Source organism: Buteo buteo, chromosome 13 (assembly GCF_964188355.1).
Source record: "Buteo buteo chromosome 13, bButBut1.hap1.1, whole genome shotgun sequence".
NCBI lineage: Eukaryota > Metazoa > Chordata > Aves > Accipitriformes > Accipitridae > Buteo > Buteo buteo.
In genome coordinates, this window is record NC_134183.1 from 12,888,095 (window position 1) to 12,902,482 (window position 14,388).

Here is a 14,388-nt window from a genome sequence, read left to right on the forward strand (position 1 = left end):
AACACAGCACTGCTGTGCCAGATTGACTAACTTCAGTATCTGCTTTACAGTTTCAGCTGAGACCCAAAAAGTACAACAGCCAACTCCACTAGATGCAATGAGTTCACCTGCCAAATGAGGCTGTTTGGGCAAAACAGCCAAATGCAAAGGCCGGAGGAGATCTCAGAAGAGCTTAAGCACAGACAAAGGCTCAGGCAGTTTTAACTCTACTCATACAGGGAAGCCCAGGAATGCCTACACTGTGTCTAGGTAGCTTCAACATCATGAGTTTGCATGTGGTTTTAGTGCTGGCAGGGTGATGTTGCAGCTACAGTACAACAGAAGGGGAGAACAGAGAACTGAAGTTCTAATTGTTAACAAAGTCAATTGATACACTTCCTATTTCAAAGGGAACATTCCGCCAAAAGTGTTTAGGAGCCCTCTTTATGTGGTCTGTCTGTAGAAAGGTCCAGAGATGATTTGGTCAGTGCCTGCCAAAGCAGGGGATTTCTGACAGTTTATGCCATGCAGTCAGCCCCAGGGCAGAAGGGAGAACGGTGTTGAACGTGCAGCTTCATACTGTGTTCATCACATTGTGTCAAGACACAGAGCACAGCAGCAGAAAATACAAAGTTACTGCTTGTAGCTGCCCCCCTTCCCATGTGCAGCACATGTTCATTTATGTGTCCAACATATGCAATACAAATACCAGCATTTTCCCAGTCATGCTGTATCTCGACAAGGCACTACAGCATTCTTAAGAAAGAAACCCACACTCAGAAATACCATAGCATCAGACAGGTTTCTTGTTCTTCAAGCGAGACAGCTCTGTCCCTGAGTCGATATTCCCCTGTACCTTCTCCATTTAACTCTCCCTCACCTATGGTAAAGGAGCTTCAGCTTCCACAGGAACTCATGGCCAGAGAGACAGCTCTTTAGGAATCAGACAGCAAACCAGCCAGTCTAAAACTAATGAGTACACCCTGAAACTCACTGCAAAAATCAATGCAGACCGTAGACCACAGACCTGCACTGCTGCTTCCTAAATAAGCATCAGTAATTTGTGCAAGCAAGTTTCGTAACAGCCTCTGATATAACCCAGCAGGGTTTTCCCCTCCAAAGAAAGCAAACAGAGTGGTGGTAACATTCATTTACCAAAGAGAAAAGACCATACTCTTCTTCTTGGTGGGTGGATATAGATGAGAAATACTCTAGCTCCCACTCGCCTTCAGGATTTTCATAAGCCATGTTCCCAAATGGCTATTTGGATGTACAGGAGGCAGATGCATTCCTAGGAAGGTGGGAATGAACTCCCACCCCTCTGCTGAAAGTGGTGAAACAGACAGCTAGGCTGCAGCCACTGGTGAGGTTGGACATCGCCTGATGTCCGCAGTTTGCGTATCACAGGATTTCAGTTTGGGGGGAGGTTTGCTGGACCAAGAGCCCCAAAGTTAATCACAAAATTCCCCTCTGCAAGAAGAGGTTCTGCCTACGCACTGCTACAGACCAAGAAAAAAACATCTGACAGCAAGCTAAGGATGTGCCCTGCAGGTCTGTTAACCAGAACATCCCAACATCAGTTTGAGTGGCACTGAACAAATATAACCTCCTAGGAGGCAGGGGGGAAAATTACATTGCTTTACAGTTTACACTCTGTATGAGAATGTTGTTTTTCACAGTGTCTCCTTGATGCAGGCAATGGCTTGGAGCAAACAGCTGTTAAAATTAGCTTGTTTTTGTCTGTCTGATGCATCGTACCTGAAATCTTCAGACTTCTACTGGAGAAATGCACACCCAGTGACCCTGACATAACACATAACACTTTCTTGCTTTGCAGATGCTACCAGATGGCACAGAGGCTAGCAGATATGACAGTGAAAACCACCCTCAGTGAACAGCCTGAGTCCTCACCCCTGTAAGCAGCAAAGACAGACAAGCACTGTCATTCCTGTGCTGCACCCTGAAACTCAGTGCAACCCATCCTGGGACCATGTCTAGTCCCTCTGGACACGATGTTCAGCCCATGGTTTGCTCCTGCCCCTCCGACCTGAGTGGGCAGGGGGGCTGCATGAGGTGGCTCAGACGTGTTCCCAGCCCCAGCCACCGCGGCCCTGGAGGCCCTGCAGCTGATTCCCCAGGACATTTGCAAATCTGTCCAAACCAACACATTTATACTTACTTCATGACATACCACTGTCTCAATAAACTAATTAACAGTACCAACACATTTTGTATTCATAACGACTGATTTTGATAACCAAGTACACTACTGATGATTTTTTTTTCCCAGAAAACTGTACCTACATGGCAATGACTGACCTGCACTGCAGTCAGAGACCCCTGTACGTGCTCCTTTCGAACCCTCATCCCTGTCACCAGAAAACCAGGGAATTGTGCTCACTGACGGATAAATCAACAGGCTGCGTGTGATAATGTAGACAACAAACTCCTCCTCGTAGTAACAGTTAAGAATGATGTATAACGTTAAATCATTAATTTTGTTCTCGTGGATTTCATACCCTGCCAATACTTGCAGCTGTAAGCATGTTTATTGCCCCTCTTTTATCACTGTAATTCATTTATCTGCTCATTTATCTTCTTTATTATTTCCTTTTAAATAAACCTTTCTATTCCCAGCCACTTTCATTAATCTGTTTTGATTTCCTTCCTGTTTTCAAACATCCGTCCTGAACTGAGGAGTCCAGAAATGCAAACTGTGTTCCAGATGGGGTCACCAGGCATATAAAAGATACTAAAGTCTGTAAACGTGATACTGAGAACATCTTAACTGAGTCAGCTATTTTTAATTATTAATATTAAAAGCAAACGTTAAGATTAACTTCATACTGAAATCTAAAATCTTTGCCTGTACTTCCCATCAGAAATCTCCACTTGGACACTCTGGCACAGAAAAATACCTCCTGACACCTCTTTGAGAAAAAAATAGATTCTGCCCTGATAGGGCAATGACCCATCTCCTCAGTTTGTATTTCTCTAACCTTTCAGTGTTTCTCCAAACACAGAGGCTGCTGGGAGGCGATGGTTACCAGATGAGGAAGTTTTTTCAGGACACCTGGTTCACCAGCCAGCATCCCTGGAGCACGCGTGTTCCCCTTCCTCGGTCTGTCCTTACCTCCTGCTCGTCCCAGAACCGCCAGAATCAAAGGGAAACTGAGACCGGAATTCTGCCCGGGACGGAGATCCCAAAGCCTCCCCGGCCCCCTGACTTACTCGGGTTTACACACCAAAATTCCTCGCGGTGGAGGCTCTGCCCGCCCGCCCGCCTCCCCCAGCCCCACTGGCCGGGCGACCGACGGTGCCCAGCACGGAGCCCCCGCCACCCCGGCGGGCACCCCCGCCCCCCCCGCCCGGCCCGGCCCGGCCCCGCCGGACTCACCGTCAGGCTGCTCTCCTTGCTCTGCCGCCGCGGCGCCGCCGGGGACCCCGGGGTCTGTGGAGACAAGCGGGGCGCATCGTCACGGCCGCTCTCGGAGCCCAGCATGGCGGGCGCGGGCCGCGCGGGGCGGGCGCTAGGCGGACCCCATGGCCCGGCGGCGCGGCTCGGCGCGGCGCGGCTCGGCACGGCTGAGCACGGCTCGGCTCGGCTGGGCTCGGCGCAGGGCGGCGCGGCTCGGCTCGGCTCGGCTCGCGTCGGCTCGGCTCGGCTCGGCTCGGCGGGGAGCTGGAGGCGGCACCGCCGTCCGGCAGAGCCGCCTCCTCTCACCGCCGCCAGCCCGCGCGGCCAATGGCGGGCCGGGCCGGGCGGGGCGCCGGAGCCCGCTCCCAGCCCGGTCGAGGCGGGCCCCCGGCCCCACCGGCTGCCGGCCGAGCCCGCGGGGCGGTCCCGGCCCGGCGCTCCGCCTCTCGCCTCCGCCGCGCCGGGCTGCGGGGGGCGGCCGGGGAGGTGCGGGCGCTGCCCGGGCCCGGTGCGGTCCTGCCCCGGCCGCCCCGCGGGCTGCCGGCTCGGAGGCAGCGGGAGCTGACCCGCAAAGCCTGCGAGTCCGCTCCCGGCAGCAGTCGCCGGGCTGTGCCGCGGAGCCCAGCCCCGTGTCCCCCTGCCCAGGCGGCGCGTCCACAGCAGCCGCCGCGGAGACGAGCAGGGGCCGGACGCGAGGGGCTCGGGGCGCGTACCCCGGCCGGGCAGTGTTCGTGCAGCGCCCCAGAACAGCGCGGTCCCTTTGGGCTACGACCGGCTTCGACGTCTGGCTGAAGTCCCATCAGCAGCGACGTGCCCGGGGCCGGAGGCGCGGCGTTTCACAGGGGCCCGCCGCGGCCAGGCTGAGCTGCTGCTGCCTTTGTGGCAGTTGTGACAACCTGAGCGGGCAGCATGTAGCTGCTCTCTAGGAAGCCGTAAACAAGGCCTGGCCCTGCTCCCAGCACAGTGCAGCTCCGTGTTGTTCTCGGCTGTGGCTTTTTCCCCCTTGACCTGTTTCCAAGAAATGTGGCTAGGCTTGCCTGAGGGATCTTGCCAGCGTTTGTTTGCATGATGGCTGCTACCCAGGTCTAAGAAAGCATCCCGGAGAACGCCTGGAAGCTGCTTTGCAGCAGGAGACAGCCTGTGCCAAGAACAGACAAGGAGGCAGTCAAGGCAAAGCAGCTTGGGATGGCCCAAGGCAGGCAAGGAGGAGAGGGACTGGCCAAAGCGTATGGGAGTTTGAGGGTGTGGAGAACAGCTTCCTGCAACCAACAGTTTATGGTCAGCTGTTTTCCTTACTAAGGACTCTTCTGCAAAAGCAGCCACAGCTCCCAGGAAAAGCAGGCTCCCAAGCGGGTGTGGACACAAGCTGCTTTTAGAATTAATGGCACTAGCAGCTAGTTATAGATTCAAAACTAGTTGTAGGTTCAAAGCAGGAATTAGGCCAGGGCTTCAATTTGGAAAAACCTCTAATAAAGAAGCAATGGAAAGAAAGTGTTGTGGAGGCTGTTGAAGTGAATGAGAAAAGTCATGAAAGGGATTTTTGTCAGTCTGATGGTTGAGTCAGCTGAGCAAACCAGTGCATGGCAATGGACTCCCCATGTATCCCAGATGTGAATTTGAACAAAAAGGTGGCTATAAACTTGAGTCAGACCCGGCACGGTAAAAATGGAAAGTGGCAAATGTTGTTATAAAGGAAGGTCTGAGGCAGTCAGTTAATCTGACTTGTGTACCAAGCCAACTGCAAAAACATTTGTGAATCAGATACCTTGAGAAATGGAAATTTTTGCACAAGGATTAACATAGTTCTTTTTAAAGGAAAGTCACTGCCTGCAAGTTTATTCAGGTTCTCTGAGGGAGTCACAGCAGACGTGGACAGGGGTGTCTGGTAATACATTACATCAGTTTTTAAAATGCTTTTGACCTAGTTTAGGTGCCCACATGCTCTGCCTCCAGCCTGTGCAAACTGCTCGGAGAAGAAGCAGCACAGGCAGTTAAGTGCAAGGTGTTTGATGTGGAAGGAACAAGGAGTCCCCAAAGTGCTGGACTGTATTGTGGGAGATGGTATGAATTCACTGGTGAGGAAGCAAAACCAGAAATGCTGACGTAGCTGAAACAGCACACATGAGGGCAAGGCTGAAGGCCACCACCTAGGAGGCAGTGGGCAAGAAAGTGGGTTGAGGCAAAGAGGGACAGTTGGCAGACAACACAAAGTTTAGACCAAGAAACAGGGAACACCACAGGGACACTGAGAGCAACAGGCAACTCAGGCCAGTGTGGTAGGAGCACACAAACATGCATTTCACTGGGAGTATTTGAGGAATTGCACTGCAGAAGAACCTACCATTTAATACAGAAATGAAACAGAGAACTCCAGTCTGGTACCATCGGTAGGAAAAATGCCAGCAGGCAGGGAAGCACAACCGAACAGGAGTGCAACCCACCAGCTATTCAACTGTTGCTGTTTTGGCAGGGAGTGAAGAGTTTCATGGGCAAAGCTGGAAGAGGGCCCTGTGCTGCATCTGCAGACCTGCAGGAACGACTCTCCCAGGGACATGAAGTGGTGCAAGAAAAAGTGCAGGGACATTTATTGAAAATTTGGACAAACAGGCAGGGGAGACCAGCTGTCCATGGGTCAGAATCTTGAATGCTAGCCGGGGGCGATGAGATGGGTGAGGCACAGGCTACGTAAGGCACAGAGGAGGCCTGTGAAAGGAGAGACAGGAATGGATGAAGTAATTGAGAAAAAAACTTCGGACAAATTTTTTGTGAATACTGTCTTTGGGAGGGAAAGCTGGAGCTGCAAGAAAATACAATGAGATACAGACATGGGCAGCTGTGCAAGTGTAGAGAGAGGACTGTGCTGGAGACAGGCCCAGGCTTCAGGCTGGAGTGGCAGGAGAATTTGTACAGTTGTTAATAGTGACTGAAGTAGCCTGGTGGATTTTTCAGAAAGGAGTGATAGGACAAAAAAATCTGAAGTATCTTGGCATTTTATACTGTTTTACCAGTTGGACACAAAGACTAACTATTCTAGATGCAACAAATCTGTCTGATCTGGCAGTTTCTAAAAGAAAATGCCTCTTGACCTCCTGCTCTGGGTGGATTCCTAAACTACTTAAGTGAAGACACATTTATTCTTGGATACCACTGTTTGGCTTTTTCCCCAAAACTTACCTGGGGGTCCCCACTGGCTTTTCGGAGGCTCATATGACCAGAGTCAAGCTGGTGTACTGGGGTCCCAGAGATGTGGTAGCCATTCACTGTAAGAACAGATGGAGAGTTACTGGGCTTGCTGCTGGTAGCAAATGAATAATTGCACATTTTAAAAACTAATCACATAATTGAATCTACAGATATAAATCACACTGCCTTTTTTGAGTCACCAGTGTTCACTGCCTCCAGCCTAAGAAACTGGATGCTTCTCCCCATCCCAACAGGCTGGCAATATGACATGTTAGCTCCAACCCAGGAAGACCCCAGAACCAGACTCTACAAAAGCTCAGCCCGTGGCCCCACTCTGCCCTCAGGATCCTGCAGCAGATTCTTATCAGAAGTTATGACAGGAGTTACTGAGCTGGAAAGAGCCAAGAAAAAGAGAGCCCCAAACTCAAAACAGTTCCCATAATGCTGTTTGGTAAAATGATATGTTTGAAGAAGTAGGGTATGTTGTATTGGCTTTGCATGGCAAGGTTTTGGTAGCAGGGGGGCTACAGAGGTGGCTTCTGTGAGCAGCTGCTGGAAACTTCTCCTATGTCTGACAGAGCCAATGCCAGCCAGCTCCAAGACAGACCTGCCACTGGCCAAGGCTGAGCCCATCAGCGACAGTGGTAGCACCTCTGGGAGAACAGATTTAAGAAGGGGGGGGGAAAACTGTGCAACAAATGGCAGCTGGAGGGAGGAGTGAGAAGATGTGAGAGCAACAACTCTGCAGACACCCAGGTCAGTGAAGAAGGAGGGGGAGGAGGTGCTCCAGGCGCCAGAGTAGAGATTCCCCTGCAGTCCGTGGGGAAGACCATGGTGAGGCAGGCTGTCCCCCTGCAGCCCAGGGAAGTCCACGGTGGAGCAGATCTCCACCTGCAGCCTGGGGAGGTCCCCACACCAGAGCAGGTGGATGCCTGAAGGAGGCTGTGACCCCGTGGGAAGACTGCGCTGGAGCAGGCTCCTGACAGGACCTGTGGCCCCATGGAGAGAGGAGCCCACGCTGGAACAGGTTTTCTGGCAAGACTTGTGACCCCGTGGAGGACCCACGCTGGAGCAGTCTGTTCCTGAAGGACTGCAGCCCATGGAAGGAACCCATGCTGGAGCAATTTGTAAAGAACTGCAGGCCATGGGAGGGACCCACATTGGAAAAGTTCATGAAGGACAGTCTCCTGTGGGAGGGACCCCACACTGGAGCGGGAGAAGAGTGAGAAGTCCTCCCCCTGAAGAAGAAGGAGCGGCAGAGACAATGTGTGATGAACTGACCCCAACCCCCATTCCTGCCCCAGCCTGTGCTGCTGGAGGCCAGGAGGGAAAGAAAATCAGGTGTTGAGTTGAGCCCGGGAAGAAGGGAGGGGTGGGGGGAAGGTGGTTTAAGATTTGGTTTTTATTTCTCTTTACCCTACTCCAATTTGATTGGTAATAAGTTAAATTAATTTTCCTGAGTTTAGTGTGTTTTGCCCGTGACAGTAATGGCTGAGTGATCTCCCTGTCCTTGTCTCAGCTCATGAGCCTTTCATTGTATTTTTCTCCCCCTGTCCAGCTGAGGAGCGGGAGTGAACAGAGCAGCTTTGGTGGGCACCTGGCATCCAGCCAAGGTCAAGCCACCACATATGTAAAAAGCACTGGTTTAATGGGCATGGGCTTTTCATGTCAAGAAAGCAAGCCTTGTAACAGCTGTAGGTTGCTTTATTTTTCGAATATGCTGAGCAAAGAATAATGTTTAAAGTAGGGTTAAAACAAGATACATAACTACATCACAAATCCTTTGGTCACAACAAAATGCGCAACCTTCAAGCATACTTCCCACTCAGCTCTGCCAACAGAGGGGCATCAGTTCCAAAAAATTCTATGAAAAACATCCTCTAGACTGCATTATTTACAGTCAACTGGCAGCAATGGCCTTTACATTTAACGCTTTTTATTCTAGCGTAATTTTTGCTTTGCTTTGTTTTTCTGTGGTACCCAAAGCTTTGCAGTACAGTTACACAGCTGATTCTCTGTTACTTGATTCCCCGAAACTTCAACTCAGGACAGAGGTGAAGTGGTCAACCCTGTAGCTACTGCATGCTAAAACGCTTCATTGTGCACATGTGCTCTGCATGGAAGAGCTACAGCCAGCCCACGTTCCTCTGCAGCATTTTGCTTCCCCTGCCCTGGCAGAAAGCGGGACTGGGAAAGGCAGCCTGTCCTTCCCTCCCAGAGCTGACAGCCCCGCTGGCTTGCTGGGCCACCATCTGCCTCAATGCTCCAAGGAAGGAGCCGTCTCAGCTCTAAGCAGACACTTGAGACAACTGGCCAGAACATGCATCAGCTGGGAAACAACAGGGAAGAATGTGTATCAGAAGGGAAAGCCCCACCATGTTTACTCTGCTACACTCACATAACCATGTACGTTAAGTACACATCCAATGTAATCACAGCATTTTCCTTTGCTGAGTGGTAGAGAAGCAGATTCACCCAATGCAGTGGTCAGGCACAGCATCAAACAGTACCTGCAGAACTCTTCTGTGACACAGGGCTCTTTGGAGTCCCAGGCACACTGCTTGGCCGCTCCCAGGTTGTTTCTGTTGAAGGAAAACATCAATGTAAGGGTGATGGAGGCCGTGCACACACACCAGAGTTACATCTATTACACATGTACAAATGGATCTGACCCTCAGTGTTTTCTGAACCAGGTTCTCACCCTGTGAGGAAGGTGCCTGCAACTCCCTGCACTTCCCATCTCCTCCCATCTCTTTCTGCTGGCGCTCTCCAGCCGTGGCTCCCTTAGCAGCCAGCTGGGACGGATGGAAACAGAGCAGATTGGGAGCTGCATCACTGGTTCTTCCAGTGCAGGTCTGCCCCAGGGCTGTGCTCAGCAAGAAAGCAGGGATACAGCTGTAGCACAGATCACTGCTTGTAAGCTGCTGCCACGATCTGCACAGACAGCCATTCCAGATGTAGTTAAATCAAGCCCAGGCTGGGGTCCTACCTGCAGCCCACTGCAGACATGGAGACCTGCCTGGCTGCAGCAGCTGCAGCACAGCCAGTCGTGGCCCTTACCCTGGGAACAAGGACCAAGTGGTGACAGTGCCTTTGCCCCTGCTCTCCGCCTGAAAGGCAGCTGTGAATGACTCAAGAGATGTGGTTTTAGTGACATATACACAGACCATAGCATTTTTTTCCCCCCTCAAAACAGCTATTTCCCTGGTAAATTCCTTTTTTTCCACTTGGGTCCTCTAGCAGCTGGGATGTGCAAATGTATGTCACACCAGTTTTGATACTCACAACTGCTGTTGCTTTTGCCCTCTCAGTTTGCTCTGTAGTTTAACCATTCTGCTCATTTTCTCAGGAAATGGAAAATTATTTTTGACCACATGCTAAATACAGAAGATTTAATTGCAAAACTTTGTAGAAGTTGCAAACAGCACACAGTGGAGTTAGAACAGCAACTTCTTCTAGAAAACCCAAGCCACCATTCCTTTTGAGTAAACATATTGGTACCAAACCAAATAAATAATACTGCCTGCCTGCCAATATTAAATAAGAAAATAAGCAAGTTAGTGTAATCAAGTCAAAAGACTACTTTGGCCACTTCATTTGAAACTGTCAGTCCCAACATCCTGACCAACAGCCATCCAACCCTGCCAGAGCCTGAAATCCTGCATCTGTCTCAGTATTCTGGATTAACGTAGTCAAGTGGTAAAAGATCAGGAGAGGCTGAGAGCCCTTGGGTGTAACAGTTTAGGGTTGGCAGTCTGCACTTCCATCAGGGCACATAAGGTCTCCTATCCTGGGTGAGTGCTTATCTGAGCAACAAACAGGATGCTAACACGCTTCAAGAACCATAAAAAGCTTAGTGGGTAAAGAAGGGAGTACTGTTTTATCTGTCTTTATATATACATTCATGCACATATATACACAGAGAGATGTCCTCAAGGGTTGCGTTCAGTTCCTTATTTCAGGAAAGGACTCAGGATTACGGATCCCAAATGGGAGAAGGTGCCATCCCCCAGACCTGTGATGCCCAAATCTTTGACACACACACCCTGCTTCCCTCTCTCTCCTCTTCTTCCCAAGCCACAGCATAGTTTTGCTTGCAAAGAAAAATACTTCAAGCTTTTTTTTTCTTGCAAGTGCAAAACCTGGTGGACTAGAAGCTTTGATGAATCATGGGAAATACTTAAATTTTTCTCAGCTTTTTGTGAATTGGGTAGTAAGTTAATAAATTCCGTGCTAGGTCAATGAGGAAGACTTGGAATGTGTTTTAACTAAACAGAAGGAAATTCAAATGCTAAGAGTTGTCTTTTATGAGTCAGCTTGTCTTGGCCTAAAATACACAAGTGCATGGTTAAATAAAGACAAATTCTAATTTACATTTATTGTAATGCAAAGGTAAACAATGGAATAAGCTACCCACATTTCTGGTAGGTTTTTTTTTTTTCTAATCTAAATTGTAGATTAATGAATAATGTAACTGAGTTGACTTGAAGACAAGTGTTTTAAAGAATGGCTTTTGGCTCTGTATGGAGGGCCTGTGATGTCCACTCCTGCTATACCCAAGCACAATCAGTGGGGTAACATGTTTTTGTCAGAACTGACTTTGACATTAGCAGTAAAAACAGTTACCTTCATATTTAGCTTTTTTTTTTTAATGCAAGCATATCTGTCTACAATATTTTTGCATTTTTGAGACCATACAGAGGAATGTCCCTAAAAACCTAACAAATATATTGGAAATGTAATTAATTGGTTAAAATTACCAGCTGCTTCTTGTAACTGGTCTCTACTTTGCCTGCTAGCTGCTGTGGAGCTAGTGTGAAGTGCCTAATTCTTCCCCTCTGCCATACAGATAGATACATAACTTGAAGGCAGAAATTTTATACATGAAAGAGCAGTGCCATGTGGTTAGCATATTTTGAATACAATCCAAAACACTCAGTGTCTTGACAAATTTTCTAAAATAAAGTGATTGTGGAGTTATGCAGATTAAAAAATAAAACAAAAAAAAAGCTATAAAAATGCATAAAATAGAAATAACATATTTTATTGGGTAGTGAATGAAAATAACAAGAATGTTTTTAACCCCATTTGAGTGCTAGGAGAAAAAAAATCCAATTCTGTGCAGAGTAACAGAGGGATTATTCTGGCAGCCCAAGCAGGGATAGGAACTAACCTCGATCAGGACTGCACTGCTGTAATGCCCTCTACTGGAAGCAACTAAATTTACCAGGATAATACTGTAACATTACCAATTTCTCTGCAGCTTAGTCATGATTAGAAGTGAAGCAGGGGTGGGGGGTGTGATTTTTTTCCACAACTTCACAGAAAGGCTTGGTGGGAGATAACACCCTGTTTGATATAGCCAAGACAGAGTCTCGTCTTGGAGTACCAAATGCAGCCTTTGATCCTGGTGCTTGGAAAATCTGAAGACTACTTGTAACCCTGTGATAAAACAATGATCACTGCTATTAGGAGTAGATTCAATACCAGACAAGATTTCATATCCCACCCAATTTTCCAGAGAGGATGTTGGAGTCAATCTAAAACCTCACTCTCTGAGAGTGTAATTTAGCACTGGCAGACCAACACTGACAAGTTCTATCCTCCCTTATCAGCCACATGTAATTATTCTATTTAGCCAATGAGGGGAAGGAATAACCAGTAGTTTCCTTGTCACTCTGTGGACTGCGAAGGAAGTCTGTGAACAGAAAAAAGTCCTGCAGCCCTCGGAGATATTTGGAAATTAGTTACTGAACAGCAAGCCAGTAGAAAGCCACTTGCTCAAACTGAAATGATGTAGTGAGAGGAAAAATAGTTACAAGACCCAAGCTATATGTGCCAACAGAACCAAAAAGGGTTTTCACAGATGTGGTTAAACATTTCCTCCCAAAGGAAAGCGGAAACCTGTGGTGTTTGGGGGAAGAAAGTTCACTTTGCATCTGTTTGGCAGAATGAGAAATGCCATGATGTGTCAGGCCTTCAGAGAGCCACACATTCTGGGATGTCATGTTAGTCAAGAAACACAGCTTCTGAGCAGGTCCTGATGCAGAGTATTTTTGGGATCAAAGTGTAGCAGTGAAGAATGAAGTTTGTGTCCATTCTCCATGAATCCAGTAGCACTCTGAGGTCAAAGCAGCTGCTTTCCAGTCTGAACATACAACATCAGCCAAACATCAGGGCTTTAAGGTCTAGCATAATCCCTCCTGATTGTGCTTATATTGCTTTCAGGAATGGATTTAGTATCTCTGCATGGTGTCATGTGGTGCCATTTTAGGACCTAAATGCTCCACAGTTCCATTGGCCAAACTACGAGAATGGGGCCGAGCAAGCCAGAGGACCTCGGGGTCCGCTTACCGTGCAGAAATTTTCCCCGGTCTTAAGGACCTGTAGCAGGTACAACATGTCACCCAACTACTGGTACTATCTCAAGGCTTTGTAAATAGGTTTGGAGTTTGTTTTCATTTTAACAGCAATAAATCTGTAATGCTGAGCAGCTCCAAACCCAGTTTCTGTCCTGAATAATGTGAAGCTGTGCAGGCTGCACAGGTCTCTCTGACATGGATGAAGAACAGCAACAGAACACGTCCTTCCTCAATGCCACAAGAAGAAACCCTGCAAGCTTCTCCCAAACTGTTCCTGAAAATATGCAGAATTAGAAGTGATATTTGCAGTAGCGTAGAACAGGTCCCACAGTCTTACCTTATCTTTTTTGGATTCACTTTGCTCTTGCCAATAGCATGTAGGAATCACCCATACGTGCAGACAGTTTGCAAACCTCCTAGCCTTCCTTTGCTGCTCCACTGCATCTTCAGCAGGCTTTCAGCAAGGTTTGCAGTCTGTCCCTGGCTCCCCAAAATTCAAAGATTAGTTGGACCCGTGAGTTGAAGGGAGTGCAGACAGCCCTGCTTTGGAAACAGGTTTCCTTTAACAGTGCAATACTGCACTTGCCAGTCTAAACCTCCGGGCTGCTTGAAGCCACCGCGCTCCAGCTGGCTTTGGAAGTGCTGTCAGTGCTCTCCCGCCTTATCTCCCCTTTCTGACTAAGATCTTCCCCACATTTGTGATGAATCAGAAAGGGTTTCATAGCACTTCATTTCTTGATATTGTGTGTGGGAGAAAACAGCCCAAAGGAAAGGCAGGGGGAGCGTGTGGGTTTGTGCATGTAAGGAGGGGAAATCACTTGCAATGCCCTGAAACTGGAGTAAACCATTCAAAACTTTAGAAGTAGAAGGAGTGGGTGAAGGAGAGTACAATGAAAATGTTTTCCTCCTATTCTGTAGAGGACGTGTAGCACAAGGAGATTTTGTTTCATTGGAATGAAGAGGTCTCACCTCTCTGTCAGTTCACAGAACTGACTCCAGGCCAGAAGAGTCCTGGCTCTCCCCTCCTGGCCTCCTGCAGACCAGAGTCTGAGGACTCTCCTGAATCAGCACTGCAGCTCTTTCATCTTTGACCTCCAATGATTTGGTCCAGTAATCCCTGCAGTACTGAACCCGGTATGAATCACCTATAGCAACATCAGCTCAAAAGGCCCAAACAGCCAGCCCATGCACGAGCCTCTGAACTGCAATACGGTCCTCTACACAGTGTCCTCACATTGCATTGCAAGGTCACACTCCTCCATGGGCCTCCCAGGACCCTGACCTTTACTTCCATCCTCATACCTAATGAAAACAGACAGGAAAAGCAGGCAGAAGTGATATGCAAATCTCTCTGCACCTGCATGAAACACGAGATTCAATCACAAGTGCTGAAAGCAGAGCACCATGTAGTGCATGAACTAGTTCAGCAGGAGTTGCAGTGTCAGA

General features: G+C 48.6%; 1 protein-coding gene across 4 annotated transcripts in view; it reads right to left on the reverse strand.

The window, feature by feature from the left end:
• Positions 1-14,388, reverse strand: part of GAS7 (growth arrest specific 7) — a 106,328-nt gene that overhangs the window by 37,593 nt on the left and 54,347 nt on the right. For 3 of the 4 annotated variants that reach the window (XM_075044825.1, XM_075044828.1, XM_075044827.1), the window contains exons 3-5: positions 9,091-9,162; positions 6,572-6,657; positions 3,377-3,430 (exon numbers count right to left, since the gene is read on the reverse strand). In XM_075044825.1, coding sequence (XP_074900926.1) covers positions 3,377-3,430; positions 6,572-6,657; positions 9,091-9,162 — 212 coding nt within the window. The remainder of the gene's footprint in view (positions 1-3,376; positions 3,431-6,571; positions 6,658-9,090; positions 9,163-14,388) is intronic. The other variant, XM_075044826.1, reaches the window with a different exon arrangement.